This window comes from Colletes gigas, unplaced genomic scaffold (assembly GCF_013123115.1).
Source record: "Colletes gigas isolate AHSC1104 unplaced genomic scaffold, ASM1312311v1 Colletes_gigas_Sc00003, whole genome shotgun sequence".
Taxonomy (NCBI): Eukaryota; Metazoa; Arthropoda; class Insecta; order Hymenoptera; family Colletidae; genus Colletes; species Colletes gigas.
In genome coordinates this window covers 4,958,182-4,982,626 of record NW_025106632.1, presented here as the reverse complement: position 1 = coordinate 4,982,626, position 24,445 = coordinate 4,958,182, and the positions used below count along the sequence as shown (strand labels likewise).

The 24,445-nt window shown below is 39.8% G+C and overlaps 4 protein-coding genes across 7 annotated transcripts; 2 read left to right on the top strand and 2 right to left on the bottom strand.

The window, feature by feature from the left end:
- The first annotated feature begins 748 nt into the window (after positions 1-748).
- On the top strand, positions 749-6,339 carry LOC122404672. The gene is made up of 5 exons (XM_043408852.1): positions 749-959; positions 1,886-2,061; positions 3,399-3,557; positions 3,865-4,213; positions 5,592-6,339. Exons 1-5 carry the CDS (start codon positions 749-751, stop codon positions 5,750-5,752), a joined length of 1,056 nt encoding a protein of 351 aa, XP_043264787.1. The 3' UTR covers positions 5,753-6,339.
- Positions 6,340-8,453: 2,114 nt separating this feature from the next.
- Positions 8,454-14,395, top strand: LOC122404466. 3 transcript variants are annotated; one of them, XM_043408418.1, is made up of 6 exons: positions 8,454-8,817; positions 10,066-10,314; positions 10,387-10,601; positions 10,688-10,760; positions 13,503-13,589; positions 13,669-14,395. In XM_043408418.1, exons 2-6 carry the CDS (start codon positions 10,085-10,087, stop codon positions 13,853-13,855), a joined length of 792 nt encoding a protein of 263 aa, XP_043264353.1. In that variant the 5' UTR covers positions 8,454-8,817; positions 10,066-10,084; the 3' UTR covers positions 13,856-14,395. The 3 variants fall into 3 exon arrangements, with proteins under 3 accessions (XP_043264353.1, XP_043264352.1, XP_043264354.1); XM_043408417.1 differs by having other exon boundaries at positions 10,043-10,314; XM_043408419.1 differs by having other exon boundaries at positions 10,043-10,314; positions 10,387-10,550; positions 13,669-13,863.
- Positions 14,396-16,723, bottom strand: LOC122404465. Of its 2 annotated transcripts, XM_043408416.1 has the most exons (6): positions 16,183-16,722; positions 15,600-15,812; positions 15,339-15,520; positions 15,011-15,203; positions 14,625-14,796; positions 14,396-14,547 (listed from the first exon to the last, which is right to left on the bottom strand). In XM_043408416.1, the coding sequence occupies exons 1-6, from the start codon at positions 16,426-16,428 to the stop codon at positions 14,411-14,413; spliced, it is 1,143 nt and encodes a 380-aa protein (XP_043264351.1). In that variant the 5' UTR covers positions 16,429-16,722; the 3' UTR covers positions 14,396-14,410. The 2 variants fall into 2 exon arrangements, with proteins under 2 accessions (XP_043264351.1, XP_043264350.1); XM_043408415.1 differs by having other exon boundaries at positions 14,409-14,796; positions 16,183-16,723.
- A 202-nt stretch (positions 16,724-16,925) lies between these two features.
- Positions 16,926-19,568, bottom strand: LOC122404750 (meiosis-specific with OB domain-containing protein). Its single transcript, XM_043408972.1, has 8 exons — positions 19,448-19,568; positions 19,150-19,281; positions 18,314-18,582; positions 18,027-18,249; positions 17,821-17,937; positions 17,575-17,734; positions 17,293-17,500; positions 16,926-17,132 (listed from the first exon to the last, which is right to left on the bottom strand). The coding sequence occupies exons 1-8, from the start codon at positions 19,566-19,568 to the stop codon at positions 16,926-16,928; spliced, it is 1,437 nt and encodes a 478-aa protein (XP_043264907.1).
- Between the last annotated feature and the right edge of the window lie 4,877 nt (positions 19,569-24,445).

Here is a 24,445-nt window from a genome sequence, read left to right as displayed (position 1 = left end):
ACTCATACACGGAAACACTTGCATTTGTGACGTTCGACTAATGGAATATGTACATCAAACTGAGGCATTCGATACGATGCATGTAACAAGGGATGGTATATACCTAAGACTACGTAGTACACCAGGAGTGTAACGGTTATGTATTCGATTCTCATAACAATTTTAATTTTTATGTAGATTCCGAGGTAAATTATTAACATCGGCAGAGTGGCGACGTATCGTTACGGTTTATCATAAATTCTGTCGTATTTTGCTAACCGGTAACCGTATTACCTGGATACGAACCGGTTAATCGGTTAATAGTAGAGCACATATCCGGTTCGCCAGATTTCTAGTTTACGCGCAAGCTTCCATCTACCGAGATACTTCGGAAGATCTTGGAACTCGCGTTCGACGAGACGACGCGACACGCTTTCGAGGCGAACAGAAAAACCATTATGACTCGTAACCAGTCTCGCGGTAAATTTCCTTTCGTGTCCTTTCAAGCGGTCATTCTAAATAACGATTACTCCACAAATTTGTACGAAAAAGAAACATTAACGGAAAGTTGACACAATTTTTTTTTTTATTCTTTTGTAATCGTTATTTTTGACAAAAATTTTTTATGTTGAGAAAGACACGGTAAAATCGGATTTGTGCAACAGTTACGAGCAAACGAGATAAATTTCGTCGACGACGGTGATCGGTGACGGAAATATAATTCGATCGCTTGTAACGGTTAGGTTGCTCGGTTTTAGGGGTTTGTTCGATGGTGTGCAAAGTGCACAGGATGGAGGAGGAACCCCCCGAGGAGGATAAGAAGCTCGAGACGACGATGGAGACAGCGATCGTGGCGCCAAAAACGTCGAACGACGCCTGGGACGGCGGAGCACGTGTTTCCGGTCAGGAAGAGTTCACGTGTTCCCTCTACATCTCGCGTGCTGTCGGCCCGCAAGGTCAAGTGCAAGGAACGCAAGGTGGCAAATTGCCTGTTTCTTTGCTTAACGAATCCCCCGGTTGCATAAGCAACACCAGTACCGTAAACGGCTTACGTGCACGAAACTTACGTACTTTCTTCTCCGCGATAACGAGAGTTACGCAATTCGATACTATCCAGAATTCAACCAGTTTCATTTTTTTTTGCTACGTCTCGTGCACCGCCGGTTAAAACAATAATAATATTTACAGCTAGGTGGACTGTGAAACGAACGTAGGAAGTTAGGAAATTATCTGATTTACACTTCCAGACAGTGCATGTACAGTTTTATGTTAGGTTATGTTTGGCTAGAAAAAGGATCGCAACGCCGCTGGAGATTTTACGATTACCAGAGAAACACTGTCGCATTCTCGAATGAAATGACGGAAATTTTAACGCTTCGATGTTGACTGTTGCTCGTCGCCAGTGATTTCAATCGATATTTATTACGTCTGTGACCTGTTCTGGAAACTTTCTTTCTTTTTTTGCAACGTTTTGAAATTAATTGTAAATGCAAAAACCGATTAGTTCTCCGCGGGTTTGGTTGTACTTACATGAACGTCCATCCAAAACAGTGTTTCTCAAACTGGGACCTGTTTGCGAATCTCCCATGACGGAATTAAATTACTTTTTGTCGCGTATTAACACGTTGACTGCCAGACCAAATCCCTCAAATTAAAAGGAAAATTAAATTTTGTTTTTAGACAATTGGAAACTATCATACCAAGAATTTGTCATGGAATTTATTTTCACAGACTCGTTAAAATTCAAGGGCCCTACCTAGCTTTATTTTCTTTTACATCCGATCTCGGGAATAAATTTTTTTAACTCGGTGGAAAGTCGTGTCACCCATATGTGGTCAATGTGTTAAGCGGCTAGCTATTGACGAGGAGACGTCGCGCCTGTGTACAGAAAACTAAATTATGTCAGGTGACGTGTTGCTGCGCCCGAATCTGGAAGAAACGATCCGTGCGTCCGACCCCTTGGCCGCGTGGCACGTGTCTGAGACACCTTGCGGCCTGATCGCTGCATTCGCGCGCGAGGCTGACGCGGAGAAGCTTCTGCAACGCGGGGATCTGGCGCGAGTTTTCGAAGGACCCGTACAAGTACCCCTTAACGATAAATTATTCGATCGACACGTTGCCTGTCAAGTTGCTTTCGATTCCGATTTTAAAAACGGTACACGTTTACAAGGCTCGCTAAATTTTTGCATTTCCATTATCTTCGTTTACTTCGCGTTGTTTTCTACTTGGCGGAACGAACTGATAACTCATTACTACGCCGCGTGTACCGTTATCAGCGCACAGCTTAAAAATTGTTCCGGGTCGTCATTATAGGACACATTAAAGCGATACTAACTATTGTTTACCTCTTTATCTCTCAATGAGAAAAATATAATTTAGCATGGAACGTGTTAAAAAGTGAAACGTTTCTCCTTTCTCCATTATTTCGATCGAGCTGCAATAATTTTTGCCTTTAATTTATTCAGTCGCGAACATTATCTTCCGCTATTAATCATCCCGGTTGTAGAGTTTTTAATAAATCGTTAAAGCCCCGTCGTCGACGCGAGCAAACTTATTTACGCAACCCGTTAGATCTGTGTTTGCGTGTCCCGCGAACGTGCTGGAATTTCTATTCTCGAAGCGAAAGTACTCGCTGAAAAAATATTATTCGATTCGAGGGAACGAATGTAAAGTCGATGACGCAATAAGGAATATTTTTATTGGCGAGAGGTGGCGCCACCTGCTCCCGAGCCGCGCTCGAATTCAGTTACGCCAACGCGTTTCCCTTTCCAAATCAACTTTCCTGCGTCTTCGATAACCTAAGCAATAACGGCGGAGCATCGCGGGACGCAGCATCGTCGTTTTGCACCGCGATCGTCCGCGTTTTCCTGGTCGCTTTCTCTTACGCAAGAAACGTGGAAACGAAAGCTGAGAGATAACCCAGCGAGCTTGCACAACGCCACGCTGGTTCTCTCGGCGCGTAGAGAATGTCGGACGGCCGACACTTCTTCCGCGTTGGCACGCCAAATCTTTCGTCGTTGTCTTCTTTTTCTGTCTATGTTGCTAACAAAATTGCAACGGTGACACCACGTTGCCAACGCTGGTTCTCATCTCGACCACCGAAGTTCAACCTTTTGAGCGCTATGAACACGTGTATGGGTGTTCCACATAATCATTCGATTGGGGCTATGAACGCATATATGGGTTCTCGTATGGCCCATTCACTGTTTTTTGCAGTCACCGCGCAAGTTATCTCACAGCGCACGCGCAACTCAGCGCTCAAAGGGGGCAAGCAACATTGTGCGTCGCTCGATGGGAATATCGTTAATATAATATATTATTACCTCTCTATTGGGTTTATTCTAATTGTACATTACCGTTAATCTTTATTAAAAAGAACGTTCGAAAGTGATTGGCGTAATTTCTCGCGTTCCCACCAGGTTGCTCGATTCTCGGCGAAGGATTCCCGGTACAGGCAGGCGGTTCTCTTGCGCGACGTGCCCTGGGCCATTCCATTGCAGGACATTAATTCTGCGCTGTCGAAACAGGGGATCGCGACGGGGAGCGTCGAACGCTGGCGACAATACATCCGCGTCGAGGTTAATCGTTCGTTTCTTTAATGAATAGTAATACCCACTATAAATGTACGAAAGCATATTGCGTCGAATGTAACCTAAAAATGTACTGTAAAATGTAATCCAGACCCTACGCCTCATTACATACAATGTACAACGAGATGAGACAGCAGACGGACAGTCCTGCCTTTATTCATCGACGTTCGACTCGTATTGTCGTTCGAACGTTTGCCTTCGTTTATTGTCCCCCTCTCGTTGGACGAAGTACACACAGTAGGGGAACGTTTTAATGATTTTAAAACTTTTTAGCCGTTTCGCGTATTCCTCGCAGGTGCTCGACGCTGGACATTACGAGCTACTGTTACGTCAGGGTCTGGACTTTTTCGGGGCGGCCCGGTTCGGTGTGATTCCTGAACGTTGGTGGCGCGGCGCGACCGGAAGCATCGGTGGCCCGCTGCAGCCCGGCCCTGGAATGGCAAACAACTTCCTGGAGGCGACGAGTCTTCAAACGGGGGACGGTGTTCTCCAGTGTTATCGGTGCCAGGGATTCTGGCACATGGCTGCCAACTGCAGACACCTGCCCCGTTGCGTTCGGTGCGGAGAACCGCACAGCGTCGAGTTCTGCCCGCGGCCACGGAACAATCCCATTTGTTGTCACTGTTCCGGTCCCCATCACGCCGGTAAAGACCCCCATTAAACGAGTATTCTGCAAAATTGTTCTAAAAAATAGCTTCGCGCGTTCTACTCATTGCTTAAGCCTCAAGGACACTTGTTCATTCTCAAAATAGCGTTCAGACGTCAGTCTCGAGAGAACATTAACATTCATCGCTGCTATCGTGCTAGAATAAACATAAGTGAGTTGCCAGTCGTGCTTCCTAACCTCGCTCAGAGGGCGCAGGTCTCAGGGGGCGCTGCCAGAGCATTAGTTAAGGTCGCAAATCTCTGCCTCTTGTTGGCAACTTTAATTTTGAAAGGAGATTCGTTCGAAATATCGTGACTCGGAACCAAAAATAATTTCTCCAGAATGATTTCAAATTTTTATAATTTAATTTTTTAATAACTTTTTAACGAAGCCTTAGACAAGAAATTGATAACTTTTCAATTTCCCCCCAAAATTTCAGTACCTACTCGAATTTTTTTCTCGTAATTGCGCAGGATTTCGAGGGTATGTGTATTCACCAAAAATGATTGCAATTGACCACTGTAACCAAAAATAATTTTTTTGGAACGATTTGAAATTTTCCAATTTCACCCAAAAGTTTCAGCATTTACTCGAATTTTTTTCTCGAAAATGCGCAGGATTTCGAGGTTATGTCTATTCAACAAAAATGATTGTAATTGACCCCCGAAACGGAAAATAATTTTTCCAAAACGATATCTAACTTTTTAATTTAGTCGAAAAATCTCACACCTTCCCGAATTTTTTTCTCGAAAATGAGTAGGATTTCGGGGGTATGCCTATTCACTAAAAATGATTGTAATTAACCCCTGCAAGTGAAAATAATTTTTCAAAACGATTTGAAACTTTTCAATTTTGCCCAAAAATTTCAGCACCTACTCGAATTTTTTTCTCGTAAGTGCGTAGGATTTTGATGATATGTGTATTCACCAAAAATGATTGTAATTGATCACTGTAACCAAAAATAATTTTTCCAAGACGATTTGAAATTTTTTAATTTCACCCAAAAGTTTCAGCATTTATTCGAATTTTTTTCTCGAAAATGCGCAGGATTTCGAGGGTATGTCTATTCACCAAAAATGATTGTAATTGACCACCGCAACCAAAAATAATTATTCCAAGACGATTTGAAATTTTTGTAATTTAATTTTTTAATAACTTTTTAACGAAGCCTCAGTCAAGAAATTGATATTCTTGATTTTCGTCTTCTTTTGTCCTCTAGAACCTTCCATTAAAATTTTTCCCAAGTTTTCGCAGATCGTTCGAAAACGTTGGGGACCACTGATCCTTGGGGGGTTAACGAGTTTGTGCTAGTTTTGCCGTAACATTTCGACAAGTTCCACGAAGCTAATTCAATATTCGTGCGTTTCCAATTCCAGGCTACCGTCAGTGCCCGGTCCGGCAGCAACTTTCGAACGCTACGCCGATTAGCATCACGCTGAGCACCGGTCGGATCGGAAATCAGTATCCGGTGAACGCCGCGTCGAAGACGAACGCGGTGTCCCACGAGCAGCAGCCTTTGAAGTCGAGCCAGTCGTAAACGTACGAGAATTACGTTCAGGCGTCGCGCCGTGTGCCCGCTTATCGCCACACACCGACCTTACCGTTTGTAAATTGTTCGACGTTTTATGGGTCACCGAAGGTATTCAACGTGCTAGGCGTTATCGCGGCACCGATAAATTTTTCTGTTACGACGTCGAAAATTTCTAGAACGGGAACGGACGCTCGGCGATTCGACGCTCGATGAGAAAAAAAGAAATAAAATGGAGACGCTGTTTCGCTTCTGCATCGTTTGTGAAACGTTTACAAATTCTGGGTAATAAATAACCTATAACGCAACGCAGCTGTCGTTTCGTGATTTCTACGCGAGAATTTCAAAATTCCGACGGGAGCGTACGCGCGCCTTCGACACGTTCTCTACGGTACGAAATCCGCATCTACGGGGCGATCGAAATGTTTCCGACGACGTACGAAGTAGAGGAAAAATTCGTATCTGTTGCTCGTTGATTGAAAATTAAACGACCGTTAAATGTTCGCGATGGATAAGCTGAAATATCAATATTTATGCCCGAAAATGCTGATTTTACACAACACGTAAAACCTAACACCATTTTGTGTGTCACGTGTGTCGTAATTCGATATTTATCTTTAATGTACTTTTAAATGCCTTGAACTACTTGTTGTCAACGAGGGAAATAACATGTAATTTGTATCGGTCAAGGAAATAGATAATTGTTTTTCGATTAAAACACGTTCTATACCACTTACGAAAGAATTACAGAAACATATCTTTTTTTAAATGAATTTATGGAAATATAAACCTTCAAATTGTATAACTTCCTTCCAACGCTTTAACCCTTATATCAGTAACCAGATAACCAGGTACCTTTTCCCAAATTTCATTAATCAGTCAGCTGTGTTTGAAGACTACAGAGTGTTCGACCACCCATGGGAAAAATTTTAATGGGGGATTCGAGAGGCCAAAATAAGACGAAACTCAAGAATACCAATTTGTTAACGGAGGCTTTGTTAAAAAGTTATTAAAGTTTCGCTCGTACTGAATTTTTTTCTCGAAAATGCGCAAGATTTCGGGGATATGTCTATTCACCAAAAATTATTGAAATTAATCCCCGCAACCGAAAATAATTTTTCCAAGACGATTTGAAATTTTGTAATTTTGTCGAAAAATTGCATACAAACTCGAATTTTTTTCTCGAAAGTTAGTAGGATTTCGAGGATATGTCTATTCACCAAAAATGCTTGTAATTGACCCCGGTAACTAAATATAATTTTTTTAATATGATTTGAAATTTTTTAATTTCGCCCATAAATTCCATACCTTCTGGAATTTTTTTCTCGAAAGTCAGTAGGATTTCGAGGATATGTTTCATGAGCAAAAATGATTGTAATTGACTCTTGCAAACAAAAATAATTTTTTTGAAACGATTTAAAACTTTTTAATTTTGTCGAAAAATTTCACATATTCCCGAATTTTTTTCTCGAAAATGCGTAGGATTTCGAGGGTATGTCTATTCACCAAAAATGATTGTAATTGATCTTTGCAACCAAAAATAATTTTTTTGAAACGATTTGAAACTTTTTAATTTTGTCGAAAAATTCCATACCTTCTGGAATTTTTTTCTCGAAAATGCGCAAGATTTCGGGGATATGTCTATTCACTAAAATTGATTATACTTAACCCCCGCAACTGAAAATAATTTTTCCAAGACGATTTGAAACTTTTCAGTTTCGCCCAAAAATTCCATACCTTTTGGAATTTTGTTCTCGAGAGTCAGTAGGATTTCGAGGATATGTGTAATGACCAAAAATGATTGTAATTGGCCCCCGTAACCGAAAATAATTTTTCCAGAATGATATGAAATTTTTGAATTTAATTGTTAATAACTTTTTAACGGAGCCTCCATCAACAAATTGGTATTCTTGATTTTCGTCTCATTTTGACCTCCCCCATTTGAGAACCCATTAAAATTTTCTCAGGGATGGTCGAACACCCTGTATATTCGTCACGAAGAAACGACAGTATTTTAAAATTAATTACCATTATTAAATTACTCGCATTACTAAAATTACCATTCGTTCAAAAAACTATAGAATGCACTCAATATGCAAAACTATAAGAAATACTTAAAACAAGTTTACAAATTATTATATTGAGGTGTTGGAACGACCCTCTACGAAGCTCCCGTTTCATTAATAAAACTTATAAAATAAAAATAAGAATTAAAATATTTTAATAAAAATATGAATTTAAAGATCCGCAGTCTAAGGACGGCAAAGGGTTAAAATAACAAAGATAATACCTCGTGGTCCTCGCCGTAACAATTACGGGAAAAATTAGAATTCGATCAAAAAAGAAAGAACGCGTCACGATGGGACCTACCGTTAGAACAAAGATCAGACCCTCGGAGATTTCTCCGTGGAATCGTCAAGATCGTCGGACGGCGTACCGAGACGAGCTTAACGATGCGTGCACTAGTCGCATAATTCTCTACGCTCCGTCCCACTTTCTTCGTCCTAGTCTCCCCGAATCTGGGTCCCCCCCGACACGACACGATCGGTGTATTCATCTTCGCAGGAGCATCGCCACGCAATGTCGCGATAAAGCAAGTCGAACGGTGGGGGATTCGCGAACCGGGCGGCGCCGTCCACGGTTGTGCACGGTTCCACGAGTTTACAAAATATTACCGCCGCGGTGGGGAGCGACAGTCGGTTCCCGCCACTCGGTACTTACCGTGTGCCCCCCGTTTGGATCGGTCGCTCCTTCGAGGGGGTCTCTCTGTATTCGATCGGTGCACGAGCCGGCTGGCCGTGTGCATTATAGATGCACGGAGCTGCTGTGTTCGCCGGTACACCGTACAAAGCGTTTCCAACCGAAATTCTATTTTGTTTACGCGTTCGAACAAACGGGTGTGATCGTCGAGAATGACCTTGCATGAGAGAGTCCGGTGTCGGTTACCACTCACCCTTCGCGTTATGGGAGAGAGAAAGATCAGTTCTCGGTAATCGCGTTCGCCGAACAACACGGATCATGTAACCAGTGGTGTACCAATTTCTTTTTCCTTACTGGGCCAAATTAAATATAAGGTAAGTGTTTAACCAACGTAAACAACGCAATACACGTAACGATGTTGTTCGTTCTTAGGAACGAGACCACTTAGTCGTAAATTTGAGGCACCCTGTGTATTAATGTTTATTACTTATCTTAGTCATCGTTGGTTTTTTTTAAGAGGAATTTACATAAATGTCTGTAGAAAATAATAATGGTTAGTTCTTCAGATTCTTATGATCAAAACGAGTCCAATCACGGCATAAATCAGAACTATTTTTAATCGACTTTTACGTGCAATATTACGTGATATGGTACAATGACCGCTGACGACTTTCGTAACGTACTCGACCACTGAACAGCGACAAAGGTGCAAAGAAAAAATTGCGCGCGTACATCGTGTTAAAATAAGAACAGCAAAAGAAGAACGTGCATTCGATTATCGCTTATCGTGCCGCAAAAACTGGGAATCGCTTATGCATCGTGTCGCCAATGCCAAAAGTACACTGGCATCGACACACAGAAAGTAAAAATATTTCTTATCGAACGATCAGTCTTACGGAATCTCTTTGCATTACGCGAGTCTCGTTCCCTTTCGTTTTACCGATTCTCTTTCCTTTTCTGCCGGGTGTCAGGTTTCGTCTAGAGTGGACGGAACCGGGGGGATGGAATCCTGGAAAGTTAATCGCGCATAGTGCAATCTGTCACCACGGAGGACGGAATGGGTCGAGGTGGACCGATATCATTGTTTTTTCAGACCGCATTAGCACGATGGAAAAAGTCGCGACGGTTACGTGGAACGGAGCTTCGAAGGCGATCACGTTTTTGTAGCGGCCCACGCCCAGCGTAATGTAACGGACTTCTGAATAAATCAGAACCGCGGGAGAAATTCTTCGGCGGCGTTCAAGGTGACGGAGATCGATCGCGCTCTATGACCGAACTTCGCCGCGATCGAATCGACGATGCAGCGCATATTCGCCGCGCCTCTGTTCCCTCGACTCTTTTCAACGGTGATCTAATAATTACCGACGTGAACAACGGTCGATTACGCGAATGGGAATCGAGACTGTGAGAATCGGGTGAACGATGTGGGCGTTTTCAAAATAAAACCCGTTCGAGGCGATGGTCGCTACAAGAATGTCTTTCGCCGGTGTGACCGTTTGTTTCTTTGTAACACCACTTTTCCTCGAGAGGGGGCGCGTTGACAAAACGCGTGTGGCCCGTCTTACAATTAGCCGCTCGCTTGCTTTGATTTTTTTTTAGCAAAACGTTGCCTTCGATCGCAGCTTCATCGAAGAGATCGACATGTGCCCGCGGTCCAATGTGTTGCTGTTGGTCCTGGCGATAAGCTCCATCAGTTTGCAGCAGCCGATCTTCTTCGCGAACAAGTTCAAGGGGCTGCACGGCGTCACGCTCAGGACCAATATGCTCGACAGGGGCGAAATAACGGCGGTCTATTATCACGATCAGACAGTAGCTGTCGTCGAGATCGGTACCAACAACGAGCTGCACGATTGCAACCTGATCGAAGTGTAGTGAGTGGTTTTTAATCGGGGAGCCGGTGAACGCGGCAAACACGGGTAAAGTAAAACGCGACGTTGTTCCAGCGAACCCGACGAGGCCAACGAAATTTTGAGAAACCTGTCGTCGACGACTATTCCGCAATCGGTCTCGTTCAAAGAATTAACGAGGTTGATGCTACAGTGCGAGCTGTTGGACAAAATACAACATAACGCTTTGGTCACTTCGACGATGGGTACTCTGAGTAGAGGTAACCACGTAGTGAGTAATTCCCTGTCACTTCTTTCGGGTATTCTGCCAGGTGAATGTTTATGATTATCAGGAATTTCTTTCGCGCGAGTTTTTATTTTGGAAAACTTTCTATACGATTCGTGTCGTTGTTTGCAGGGACGAAGTGGTGCGGCACCGGCGACATCGCCGAGAACTATCACGATTTAGGCCACGAAGTCGAAATCGACAGGTTAGAATGGCTCGATGTGGTTTATTTATTCGATCGTTACGAAATTCTGCTTTCTTTCGCGATTTATACAGGGTGTTCAGTCAACCCTGAGAAAAATTGTAATGGGAGAAATCAAGAATACAAATGTTTGTTGATGGAGATTTTGTTAAAAAGTTATTAACGTTTAAAAGTTCCCTTCGTGCTGAATTTTTTTCTCGAAAATGCGAAGGATTTCGGGGATATGTCTGATCACCAAAAATGATTGTAATTGACCCTTGCAACCAAAAATAATTTTTCCAAGACGATTTGAAATTTTCCAATTTCATCCAAAAGTTTCAGCATTTACTCGAATTTTTTTCTCGTAAATGCGAAGGATTTCGAGGGTATGTCTATTCACACAAAATGATTGTAATTGATCCTCGCAACGGAAAATAATTTTTCCAAAATGATATGAAACTTTTTAATTTTGTCGAAAAATTCCAGAAATTCCCGAATTTTTTTCTCGAAAATGAGTAGGATTTCGGGGGTATTCCTATTCACTAAAAATGATTATAATTAACGCCCTTAACCGAAAATAATTTTTCCAAAAGGATTTGAAACTTTTCAATTTCCCCCAAAAATTTCAGTACCTACTCGAATTTTTTTCTCGTAAATGCGAAGGATTTCGATGATATGTGTATTCACCAAAAATAATTGCAATCGACTACTGTAACCAAAAATAATTTTTCCAAAACGATTTGAAACTTTTCAATTTTGCCCAAAAATCTCAGTACCTACTAGAATTTTTTTCTCGAAAATGAACTGGATTTCGAGGGTATGTCTATTCACACAAAATGATTGTAATTGACCCCCGCAACGGAAAATAATTTTTCAAAAATGATATGAAACTTTTTAATTTTGTCGAAAAATTCCAGAATTTCACGAATTTTTTTCGCAAAAATGAGTAGGATTTCGGGGGTATTCCTATTCACTAAAAATGATTATAATTAACGCCCTTAACCGAAAATAATTTTTCCAAAACGATTTGAAACTTTTCAATTTTGCCCAAAAATTTCGACACCTACTCGAATTTTTTTCTCGAAAATGCGCAGGATTTCGAGGTTATATCTATTCACCCAAAATGATTATAATTGATCCTCGCAACGGAAAATAATTTTTCCAAAATGATATGAAACTTTTTAATTTTGTCGAAAAATTCCAGAACTTCCCGAATTTTTTTCGCGAAAATGAGTAGGATTTCGGGGGTATGCCTATTCACTAAAAATGATTGTAATTAACCCCCGCAACTGAAAATAATTTTTCCAAAACGATTTGAAACTTTTCAATTTCCCCCAAAAATTTCAATACCTACTCGAATTTTTTTCTCGAAAATGCGCTGGATTTCGACGGTATGTCTATTCACATAAAATGATTGTAATGGATTCCCGCAACCGAAAATAATTTTTCCAAAACGATCTGAAATTTTTTAATTTCACCCAAAAGTTTCAGCATTTACTCGTATTTTTTTCTCGAAAATGCGCTGAATTTCGAGGTTATATCTATTCACCCAAAATGATTGTAATTGACCCCCGCAACGGAAAATAATTTTTCCAAAATGATATGAAACTTTTTAATTTTGTCGAAAAATTCCAGAACTTCACGAATTTTTTTCGCGAAAATGAGTAGGATTTCGGGGGTATTCCTATTCACTAAAAATGATTATAATTAACGCCCTTAACCGAAAATAATTTTTCCAAAACGATTTGAAACTTTTCAATTTTGCCCAAAAATTTCGACACCTACTCGAATTTTTTTCTCGAAAATGCGCAGGATTTCGAGGTTATATCTATTCACCCAAAATGATTATAATTGATCCTCGCAACGGAAAATAATTTTTCCAAAATGATATGAAACTTTTTAATTTTGTCGAAAAATTCCAGAACTTCCCGAATTTTTTTCGCGAAAATGAGTAGGATTTCGGGGGTATGCCTATTCACTAAAAATGATTGTAATTAACCCCCGCAACTGAAAATAATTTTTCCAAAACGATTTGAAACTTTTCAATTTCCCCCAAAAATTTCAATACCTACTCGAATTTTTTTCTCGAAAATGCGCTGGATTTCGACGGTATGTCTATTCACATAAAATGATTGTAATGGATTCCCGCAACCGAAAATAATTTTTCCAAAACGATCTGAAATTTTTTAATTTCACCCAAAAGTTTCAGCATTTACTCGTATTTTTTTCTCGAAAATGCGCTGAATTTCGAGGTTATATCTATTCACCCAAAATGATTGTAATTGACCCCCGCAACGGAAAATAATTTTTCCAAAATGATATGAAACTTTTTAATTTTGTCGAAAAATTCCAGAACTTCACGAATTTTTTTCGCGAAAATGAGTAGGATTTCGGGGGTATTCCTATTCACTAAAAATGATTATAATTAACGCCCTTAACCGAAAATAATTTTTCCAAAACGATTTGAAACTTTTCAATTTTGCCCAAAAATTTCGACACCTACTCGAATTTTTTTCTCGAAAATGCGCAGGATTTCGAGGTTATATCTATTCACCCAAAATGATTGTAATTAACCCCTGCAACTGAAAATAATTTTTTCCAGAACGATTTGAAATTTTTGAATTTAATTGTTAATAACTTTTTAACGGAGCCTCCATCAACAAATTGGTATTCTTGATTTTCGTCTTATTTTGGCCTTTAGAAACTCCCATTAAAATTTTTTCCCCAGATGTGGCCGAACACCCTGTATATTCTTCTCGTTTTCAGATGCTGTCGTACTCACGATCTGTGCCCGGTTAAAGTTCGCGCCCAACGGACGCGATACAATCTTACCAACTACTCTTTGTACACTAAGTATGCGCGCCTTTGTCGAATTGTTTCCAACGGTAGCGTGAAAAGAAGAAGAGGAAAATTTTGTCGTTACCTTTTACAGATCGCACTGCGTCTGCGACGAGGCGCTGTACAAATGTTTGAAAGCTGCCAATCATCCAACGGCGAATATCATGGGCCACATATATTTCAATTTAGTCAAAGTGTCCTGCATAGAGGACGTAACGGGGAACGAACGCACTTCCATAGGGCCAGTACGACGATTTATTCCCGTTAAAATGAATTTCTGAAGTGAATTTGCTTTCGCCGTGAGTCACCAAATTTGAACGCAGTTTGATTCAAATTTTACTATTTTTGTATTAAAGGTATTGCGGAATTTTCGTAGGGTATACAACCGGGGAGGGGAATTTTAATATCCATAACTATTATTAACGTCATATGTAGGGTGTTCGTTCGAGAACTTTACGTCCAAATATCTCGAAAAATTCAGTTTCTAATGAACACCCTATATGTAAATATTGTAGACAATACGTAGTAAGTCCTCGACTTGTAAGTCGAATTGTACAAATACGACATAGTGTCGAGTAATCGTTGCTTAAAAAAATTGTTAGTTGTGGGCCTTTTACAAAGGCCGACCAAAAACATTCGACCTAATACGACTTGCAACTTCTTCCAGGACACTTATTTTCCTTTCTCTGCACAATATACATATTTGGTATACAATCTCAGCTGAACTTTATTTAATATGTAAATACACGCGTAAAAAAATATGTACAAAGACGTAGGTGACACTGGAACCGCGTGAGTCAAAGACTCGCAGTATTAAAAAGCATGGCGGTACTTGATCAGTCGATCGGGTCCGTACTTATCGACATAGTTTGCTGCGTTGTAGATAAGACTGCTTGCTTTAGGGACGATAACCGCGGTACGATGTCTTGTACAATCTTTTTAACATCGGTACAATTGTGATTGTAAAGATTGCCTGCAAGAGGTATTCATTTTTTTCATTTGATCGACATAGCTGATCTACTAATTTAACAATAAAGTACTTATAATTACCTATTAACCACAACGTCTCTTTCCTAACATGTATATACTGACACGAAAGTAATTTATTCAACAATGTCTCTAAATCTGATCGCGTGTACTTCGGATTTTCCATAAACAATTTTGCCAAATCACCAGACGTTTCGCAAATAGTATTAGCCAGTATTCTTATACACGCTGTGACCTAAAATAAAAAGGAAACTTTTAATACCAGATACTCGATACAAGTGTAAAGGCAGGGGTCGAACGAAACTGTTGAATTTTTAATTGGTTCTGATAGAACAATAATTTATTTCACTATCGCGTTTTAAAACTTCTAAGAAAAGAAATAAATTTTAAAGTAAAAGGTTTACCGTTTCATTCGACCTATAAGCGAATGTTGTTTAAAAGTCACGTACCTCCGTCACGTTGGCGACGTTATTTGTACTATTTTGATACAGATAATCCACTATCGAGGGCACTACACTATGTAAATAGATGTTACAGACTATCTGCGACGATAATAAAGCTAACAACCAAACGAAGTACGGATCTTCGAACGAAAGATTTCTTCCTGTAATTGCTTTAGCGAGCTCGATCATTTTATTTTCCCTACAAATATATGTACCATTAACGATAGCTGAAACCTTAAAAGATAGCGATACGAAACGGTGGTTCTTGATCTTTGTTTTCTACGGACTGTGGACCACAGATTAAAAACCACTGATACGAAAGAATGATTCTCACGGAATTCGTTGAAAACCAACGTGCGTATAATGCATTGCTGTATACGCTACAGAAGGGAAAATAGTATCGTCGCAATTGCTCATCAAACTGACGATATATTTGAAGCAATCTTGCGCATGAAGAATTTCGAAAGCCTTGTCGCTTCCGGCAACCAAATTTCCCAATGTCCACACGCAGACATCCTAACGATACGAATAATATTCAATGGATTAATTTATCAGTTTGAGTAGTGTATTTTATATCGTTTTCTCTACGACCCACCAATAAAGGATAATTTAAGCTGTCCAATTCTGTAATAAGGTACGGAGCGATACTTTTTGTTAACGACGTGCATGCTTTAACGTTTCCAAGTGCTATATTGCAACAGCAACTGATAGCAGACAATTGCAAGGCTGGATCGTTGCTAGAAAAATCACGTACCAAGGCATGTAAAATGTTGTCCACTTTTAGAAATGAATTTACATGTTCCTCGCTCTGCAAAATAATGAAAAGTAAAATTGAAATTAGTGGTATGTACAGTGGCCCACAGAAGTTTCCATACTTCATAAACTTTCGCAAACAAAATAGATGTTTCTGTCTTATTAATTTTTGTATAGGATTTATTTTCTTTCCTTTGTTGACGTTCTTTACATTATTCTGAATATCATTTACTAATTCAAATCGAGAACACGCATGAGACGGTACTAAACCACATGTTTATCGATCGCATGTTTTCTGTGTTATCAATTTTGTTCTGTTTTTGTATACGAACAAGCAAGAGATCCCAAATAAACAATTACTGTACGAATATTTATGTCCAGCACTTTGTGGGCCACTGTGTGTTACATATTTCCTGTATGATTACCTGTATGAGAGCATTTTGTAATTGTTTGTACTCCTCTATCGACAACGGTTTCTTTTTAAGTACTTTAGCCTTCTCGACGACAAATTTCGTCGTCAAAAACGAGACCGGCACTATGTTGCCCAAAGCCACGCGATTTTTATTTAACACCTTCGTGCGGTGCTCCTTCCTTTCAATGTGAGATAATTCTCTCAAATTCTCTCTCATAATCTCCACGACGTCATTTCTTTTTGAATCATCTACCTCCATCTCTTTATCCTACTGTTCAGAGAATTGTAATAACTGTATACGCCGAATGATTAACAGAAACAATGATACTACGAGACAATGATCCCAATAACGAATCCCTAATCATTAGAAATGATTAGAAATGGCATCGGTGCATCGATGTTCTTTTAAGAATTTCCTCATTCGAATCTGAAGTTCTGAAGCCTCTATTGTCGATTGCTATGAAAGTTACTAAGGTTATGTTACATGCCCCGTATAATCGACACCTTCAGATCTATCAGTTAAGCGGGTTATTTGAAAGCTTGACGTTGCGTCTACCAAAAATAAAACTAACATCAGAGTATTACCATTTCGAAACCACCCTAAAAAACTCTATAGAAAACATTTTTCGTTAATAATTTTTTATTTAACAAAAATCATTTACTGTCGATTCAAGAAATCAAACTGTATTTTTTTTTGTGAAGCCTACGATTATTCTTAAGACGTTTTGTTGACAATGTTAAAGTATTTTATAATTCTTAACGACGTTCATCGATTTGGTTCGCGATCAGGCACTCGGCAAGTGCATTCGTTTCATCGTCATCGTCTTCGTTTCTGCTGATCGACAGAATGTTGTAGATGGCGCTCGGGAATGTGGACGTTGGACCGAGTATGTGCAAACGGACGTCGCATTTCTCCAACGCGTATTTCCACTTCAAGTCTTCGCGTTGCGGAATTATCATCGTCTGAAAATATTCGCGAATCGTGTTCGATCAAGGACGTTCCTGCAACTAATCTGTACTCTGGATAATCCATTTCTATATTATGGTGGTCATTTTTTTTTTATGTTTTTCGTTTGTCAGGTATCTTAGGCACAGAAACGTAATAATTTTATTTTGTAGCAACCTGAAACTCGGTGGCGCTGCAACCGAGGACGCGTTCAGCCGCGTCACCGAACAATTTGCAGCCGATAAGATACCCGGTGTCGTCTTTCAGATTCACCTTCAGATTCAGACTCAACACGTTCATAGGTGGCCGAGTTCCGTTGCCCGATGGACACTCGAGATTCATACACGAATCTTGATCATCGAGAACGATCCTCTTGCACAACGCGCTACGAACAACGAGAAATGTACATTAAACAAATTTTATTACCAAGGAGGGAACTCTAGAAAAATTGATGCGAACCATTTTCTGGATAGTATCGTTGGACTCAGGCTGTTCACGTTTATGTCTATTACGTAGGCCTTTAATATCACGGCAAACTGAATTCTATCACCTTGCTTCGGCGTTTTGTTCAACTTGTTCGAAATATCTTGCACGGTCATTACGGTCGTTATAGTGTCCGCTATAAAAGAAAAGCAAGGCAACAAATGACTGTAAAGTAACGCTTCGGTTCATCGCTGTAATTTGATCTCGGAATTCGATCCTTACGATTAGGCGACGCGAAGATATTCCCGGACATCATGTCAGGATTATAGAATTGCACCGAATTCCTTACGGTCTTAGCTTCGGGCACGTCCGGATTTTCGGTGATTAAAGTTTTTCTAACTGAAAGTTCAACAAGGCATAGAAGAATTTTCTTTAATTTTTAATTTGTAAAACATTGGATCGGTAAGAAATCTCTGTCGAATCAAGACCTATGGATAAAACGGTTTTCTTTTTAAAATTGTCATAAGCGATTCGAGCGTCTACGAGGAAGAGCACGGTCCGTTTAGGTTCCCAATACGCGGCCCTCTCGATCCAATCTTTCTCCCAGAGCACGAACGACGCCATTTCGTCCGTCGATCCGTCCGTAACTTCAAAGTTCCGGAACTTTATGCTTCTTCCGTCCCGCGTCATCACGTTACGGATGTCGCTGACCTGTCGATGATTATAAAGCGATTCTGATCGTGTTTTACATTTTTCGATTCGTTTCGAAACGTACAAACGTAACGACGACCAACACGTCGACGTATTGGTCGCGTAGCGCCTCGAGGTTCTCGAAAACGCTTTTCAGGCTTTGCAGCTCGGTCAGATTTTTCATCGGTAGCGTCAGCAACGATTCGTACATCGCGCGTGTCGGTGCATCGTGAGGTTGCACCAATGCATTCCCTTCGTTCACCGTCAGGCTGCACAGGCTGGACACGGTTGGGACGAATAGTTCGTTTCTGTCGTTTTCACGACGCTCCACCACTTTCGGATTTATCACCTCCACTGCAAACGAAAATTTCATCCAACGCCTTTAACGTACGGCGACATACGAGTGGAAAGGGTTAAAATTTGTATAAATCAAAATCTCGAGAACGAGAGTTAAGTATCATGTGTCCACGAGAAGAAGGCACAGCGTGTTTGCATCCCCACTCTTGCTGCAGTCCGCTGATTGGCCGTCACCGATATTCGTCACCGTTTTCGACCAATGCCTGTGAGTCAACGGACTGCAACAGGAGTGGGGATGCAAACACGCCGTGCCTTCTTCTCGTGGACACATGGTACTATCCAGAGATGACTTGTTGGCTAGATACCCACAAACTAAACGGGGCAAGGGCAAGGGGCAAGGTCTACGCGCCGCCTTATTCCTACCATAGAGTAGGCGTCGCTATTACGCCACGGCCAATCGGTGTGCCTAGCCATCGAGTCATCGCTGTATAGTAGATGTGGTGGGAGTAGTTAGGCGGGGTATTTCAGCGAGGTTAGAAGGAACAATGCGCGTTGGATCGCTTGTTATTGACTACCCTGTACATTGCCTACTGTGCAGATACGCGCCCTTAAGTTGGTACACACCTACGCTGCCGATACGAAAATCTGCGGATAATTTTTTCACGTATGCCACGCTGCCCCACACGGTTACGTTTATACTGTGTTCCTTGGAGTCGCGTAACGTGAACGTCCACACGCCTCGTTCGCCGTTATGATCTGAAAGCATTCGGGGTTTGTTTATTTATAAATAGCGAGAAAATATGCAGCGACGTCCGAGTATCGTGCACGATAGAATCATCACACACGTAGATCGTATACGTCTATAAAAATTGTATAGAAATTGCAGAGAAATGTTGACGATTAATGGATATTATTTTCGTACATCTCGTTCTCGTTGCATCGATCGTTTTCATGTTGAAGCTGTGCACGACTATGCCGATCACAAGTGAATTTTGCGCGCCAGGTTGCAACGAGGCCAACGCTTGTCTGTGCACGCCCGACATCATCGATCTTTCGATTCCTTTGATCCTTTCGAATCGCGAAACACTGACTCGAGACTATTCCAAGTTACAGAATGTTCTCGTCGTCCTGAATACAAATATATTTATAACGAAATAAACGTTCGCCAACGATGATAGTGAGAATACTTTTGTTGCCAATGATTCTGATAAGAATTAAATTAACGAATAGGTAGCGATGCTAACTTCGAAGAATTCCCACCGTAGCGCTGCCTGCAGTAGAGTGGAGAATCACAGCTAATCATAATTCCACTCTATAGAATACTACTCTTTGGTAGCCCCGTACAAGATTTGAAGAATTCGAGAATTTCTACTTCAGCGCTGCTCTCGTGTGGTACTGGTACTAAACAGTATTATCACAGATGAGGCTTACGAGCAGACCTTGCATTCAATGGATTTTTTCCACCCATTTTTCTGGGACTTTAGAGTGTTTGCATTTTGAAACATTAAAACCCTCCAAATCCGTTCAGAAGTTATGATTTCTTAATTTCGGAGACCCATTTCTGGTCACGCATTATATTTTTGGTAAAGAATTTTTTTCTCGAAAGTGGTTAGGATTTCGGGGGTATGTGTATTCACCAAAAATAATTGTAATTGACCCCCACAACGTAAAATAATTTTTCCAAAACGATTTGAAATTTCTCAATTTCGCCCAAAAATTTCAGTATCTATTTGAATTTTTTTCTCGAAAATGCGTAAGATTTCAAGGGTACGTGTAATCACCAAAAATGATTGTAATTGACCTCCACAGCGGAAAATAATTTTTCCAAAACGATTTGAAACTTTTCAATTTCGCCCAAAAATTCCATACCTTCTGGAATTTTTTTCTCGAAAGTCAGTAGGAATTCGAGGATATGTCTAGTGACCAAAACTGATTATAATTGACCACCGCAACCAAAAATAATTTTTCCAAGACGATTTGAAATTTTCCAATTTCACCAAAAAGTTTCAGTATTTACTCGAATTTTTTTCTCAAAAATGCGCAGGATTTCGAGGGTATGTCTATTCACCAAAAATGACTGTAATTGACCCTTGCAACCAAAAATAATTTTTCCAAGACGATTTGAAATTTTCCAATTTCACCCAAAAGTTTCAGCATTTACTCGAATTTTTTTCTCAAAAATGCGCAGGATTTCGAGGGTATGTCTATTCACCAAAAATGCTTGTAATTGACCCATGTAACTAAATATAATTTTTTTAATATGATTTGAAATTTTTTAATTTCGCCGAAAAATTTCAGTCCATACTCGAATTTTTTTCTCGAAAATGCGTAGGATTTTGAGGGTATGTCTATTCATAAAAAATGATTGTAATTGACCACCGCAACCAAAAATAATTTTTCCAAGACGATTTGAAATTTTCCAATTTCACCCAAAAGTTTCAGCATTTATTCGAATTTTTTTCTCGAAAATGCGTAGGATTTCGAGGGTACATCTATTCACTAAAATTGATTATACTTAACCCCCGCAACTGAAAATAATTTTTCCAAGACGATTTGAAACTTTTCAGTTTCGCCCAAAAATTTCAGCACCTACTCGAATTTTTTTCTCGAAAATGCGTAGGATTTCGAGGGTATGTCTATTCACCAAAAATGATTGTAATTGACCCCCGCGACCGAATATAATTTTTCCAAAATGATTTGACATTTTTTTAATTTTTATAAGGAGCCCCAGGTTCGTACTCTTTTGCCACCTTCCGACAGATTGGACTCCATCTTGCGGAGGTCCACGTACCGCGAGGAACTAGAAAGATTGCCCCTGAGTGATGTTCGCCATGAGAGAGTAATCTGTCTCTTTGCCCGTAAGACGCGATTTCGCGAAGGTAATGCCAGTAATCATTGGTTCGTACGATACGAAATCTTGGCAAATATTGAAATAATTTTTTACGAGAATACCAATCGCTGCACGTGAACTCCATACAGAGTACTTACTCGACGATGGTGTGAATTAAACGATTATAAATAAAATTTAGCATTGTTTAACATTCCAACGCAATAGTTTGAACAATTCTTAACGATATATGGTATATGAATAATGAAAAGGCCCTATCAGTATGCATAAATAATAATTTTTCGCGAAGTAATTTGTCCATTTTTATGGGTTCTCGAAACCCCCATTACCATTTTCGTGTCATTCGCAATGTTACCATCAGATTCAGAAATGAATTTTAATCCCTTCCATAGTCAACTCGCATGTATTTACGCAAACACTACACTGTTTGTCTATCAATATTAATTCAGAGAATAGTTTCTCAACTGACCGCCATCCGTGAGAAGAGGTCGCTAAAATCAGCTCCGAATTTTCAGGTCGGTAAGGCAGTCAGATTCGGCCGCGAAAGTCCATAAGGTGATGGCACAGACGAGGTATACGAGGCACACGTATACCAGTGATTGTGTCCTCTGTTCATGATTATTATGTAATTAAACAGAAAATAAATAGTTTCTTTAAACTATTAACTCGATATGGTTGTAGTCATTTACGTTACAGATACTCTTATAATCACGACCCATTCCTTTAGCGAATTAAAGACAAAAGTGAATATTAGGTTACGTCGAATAAATGTGTCCTCGTTCCGTTATGGTTCTTTGTTTTACGTATGTATGACAGTCGCAGAGTGAATTAAATTATGCAATAACAGGTAAAAAATCGTGATGGGAAGACGTCCGTGTACGCACTATATTAGGAAGTATGGCAGGGGGCCAGCGAGACGACGGCCACGAACCAGAGGGAAGAATCCCATCGATACGGGTCGTCTAGGATCGACAAGGCGTTTCTTGACGATTAATATCTTAAGCAATTCGTGATCTTGTCTCGACACGGTCGAGTACGACGGTTTCAAGTGCCGCGTTTCGTGTTGGCAAATGCCACGGTTGGTTTCATGGATTTCGAATCGAAACGCATTCTCTGCTATTAACGATGCATTACCACCCACGTCGACGGGCCGTAGATCAGAGCAGAATCATGCTACGTACCAGAGAACACTGTTATGTAAACCCCGCTATTATTCGACTTACGACGTAACAATGCTGATTTACAGGAAATATTCGAAATTCAAATATATTTTACATTTACTTTTCCTCTCTTCGTATATACGAGATATTTTCTTTTTGTTCGATACTGTACCTAAACAGACTAGAATATGTAACGCTCAGCTGTCGAAGAAGATGAATAACTCTATTTACAATTTCGAAAAATTGCTATACTTCACACGAAGTTGATTAAAATGATTAGTGACGAATCTAGAGGGACTCGAAGACTAAACACCATTGTTTATAATTTCTTATATGGCATCCCACTACGTTCAAACTGACTCGAACAATAACGTAGTAATTTCCGATTTGGATCCAATTTGGAACTTCGCAGAGTTTCTATATTTCCACCTAGTAGAAGTGGACTGAGGTTATTCATATAACGATTAAGAATGAAAGAGGCGATGTTATTGAATAAATTCTCGGAAACCCACGTTACTTATGATCTAACCTAACGTATCTAAATAGACACGAATAATGCCACAGTTATTTCCGGACGATTCTATTTTAAATTTCTTATTCTCGGACAAGTTTATTTGAAATTTGTTATGGTATAACCTCACTTATCCAAAATAGATTCGAATAATGTCGCAACTCGATATATTGCAAATTAGGGTTACGACCTCTAGGTGGGGAACCATGGAAGCGTCTTGTTGGGGTTTTGTAATGAGCTGACACATTCGATATAACTGTTCGATATAAACGTATATTTAGAAGTAAATTAAACACGTGTGCATACCAAAAACGATGCGTACTCTCAGGGAGACATGTTTGGATTGAACAACAACAGAAAAACAAAACAATATGTTCGTATCGATAACGGCCATCGTCGATTCTCTAACACATCTCAGTTTTACCCACAAATACTCATTGTCCTTAAATACCAACTTGTAAAGTAAAATAATGAACCGCCTTTTCGTCATTAGGAAAAACAGTTTCAAATTTGTTCTTTATTTTGTCTAAAAATGAATATGGCCATCATATTTAAGACCATAGATGGTGTCTTTAATCTTACCTGTTGCTTGGCAACTGTCCAGTAGCGGATACAAGGGCGGGAACTTGAGCCCTACTTCCCTTCCTATTGATAAACGTTACAGGATCATCAAAACCTCGATATTTCTAAATTCGAACACTGTGACCCTTCCACTTATCGACAATATTTAATAAAAGAGATTCTCATGCAATAATTTGTTGATAGAAGCTTCGTTAAAAAGTTCTTAGCGTTTAAAGTTCCATCCGTACTGAATTTTTTTCTCGAAAATGCGCAAGATTTCGGGGGTATGTGTATTCACCAAAAATGATTGTAATTGACCTCCACAACGGAAAACAATTTTTCCAAAACGATTAGAAACTTTTCAAATTCGTCCAAAAATTCCATACCTTCTGGAATTTTTTTCTCGAAAGTGAGTAGGATTTCGAGGATATGTATAATGACCAAAACTGATTATAATTGACCCCCGCAACCGAAAATAATTTTTCCAAAACGATTTGAAACTTTACAAATTCGTCCAAAAATTCCATACCTTCTGGAATTTTTTTCTCGAAAGTGAGTAGGATTTCGAGGATATGTATAATGACAAAAACTGATTATAATTGACCCCCGCAACCGAAAATAATTTTTCCAAAACGATTTGAAACTTTACAAATTCGTCCAAAAATTCCATACTTTCTGGAATTTTTTTCTCGAAAGTCAGTAGGATTTCGAGGATATGTCTATTAACAAAAAATGCTTGTACTTGACCCTTGTAACTAAATATAATTTTTTTAATATGATTTGAAATTTTTTAATTTTGTCGAAAAATTTCGCACCTTCCCGAATTTTTTTCTCGAAAAT

What these genes read in the sequence shown, in the direction of transcription:
- LOC122404465 (XM_043408415.1), bottom strand. Translation starts at nt 16,428, where the DNA reads ATGGAGGTAGATGATTCAAAAAGAAATGACGTCGTGGAGATTATGAGA. An exon ending in GCTTAAATTATCCTTTATTG is followed by an intron (nt 15,521 to 15,599) that starts GTGGGTCGTAGA and finishes TCGTATCGTTAG; the next exon opens with GATGTCTGCGTGTGGACATT. An exon ending in GTTGGTTTTCAACGAATTCC is followed by an intron (nt 15,204 to 15,338) that starts GTGAGAATCATT and finishes ATATATTTGTAG; the next exon opens with GGAAAATAAAATGATCGAGC.
- LOC122404672 (XM_043408852.1), top strand. Translation starts at nt 749, where the DNA reads ATGGTGTGCAAAGTGCACAGGATGGAGGAGGAACCCCCCGAGGAGGAT. An exon ending in TTTTCGAAGGACCCGTACAA is followed by an intron (nt 2,062 to 3,398) that starts GTACCCCTTAAC and finishes CGTTCCCACCAG; the next exon opens with GTTGCTCGATTCTCGGCGAA. An exon ending in TTCCGGTCCCCATCACGCCG is followed by an intron (nt 4,214 to 5,591) that starts GTAAAGACCCCC and finishes TTCCAATTCCAG; the next exon opens with GCTACCGTCAGTGCCCGGTC.
- LOC122404750 (XM_043408972.1), bottom strand. Translation starts at nt 19,568, where the DNA reads ATGTCGGGCGTGCACAGACAAGCGTTGGCCTCGTTGCAACCTGGCGCG. An exon ending in CGATGCAACGAGAACGAGAT is followed by an intron (nt 19,282 to 19,447) that starts GTACGAAAATAA and finishes GAATGCTTTCAG; the next exon opens with ATCATAACGGCGAACGAGGC. An exon ending in TTTTCGTATCGGCAGCGTAG is followed by an intron (nt 18,583 to 19,149) that starts GTGTGTACCAAC and finishes TTTCGTTTGCAG; the next exon opens with TGGAGGTGATAAATCCGAAA.
- LOC122404466 (XM_043408418.1), top strand. Translation starts at nt 10,085, where the DNA reads ATGTGCCCGCGGTCCAATGTGTTGCTGTTGGTCCTGGCGATAAGCTCC. An exon ending in TCTTTCGGGTATTCTGCCAG is followed by an intron (nt 10,602 to 10,687) that starts GTGAATGTTTAT and finishes CGTTGTTTGCAG; the next exon opens with GGACGAAGTGGTGCGGCACC. An exon ending in AACTACTCTTTGTACACTAA is followed by an intron (nt 13,590 to 13,668) that starts GTATGCGCGCCT and finishes TACCTTTTACAG; the next exon opens with ATCGCACTGCGTCTGCGACG.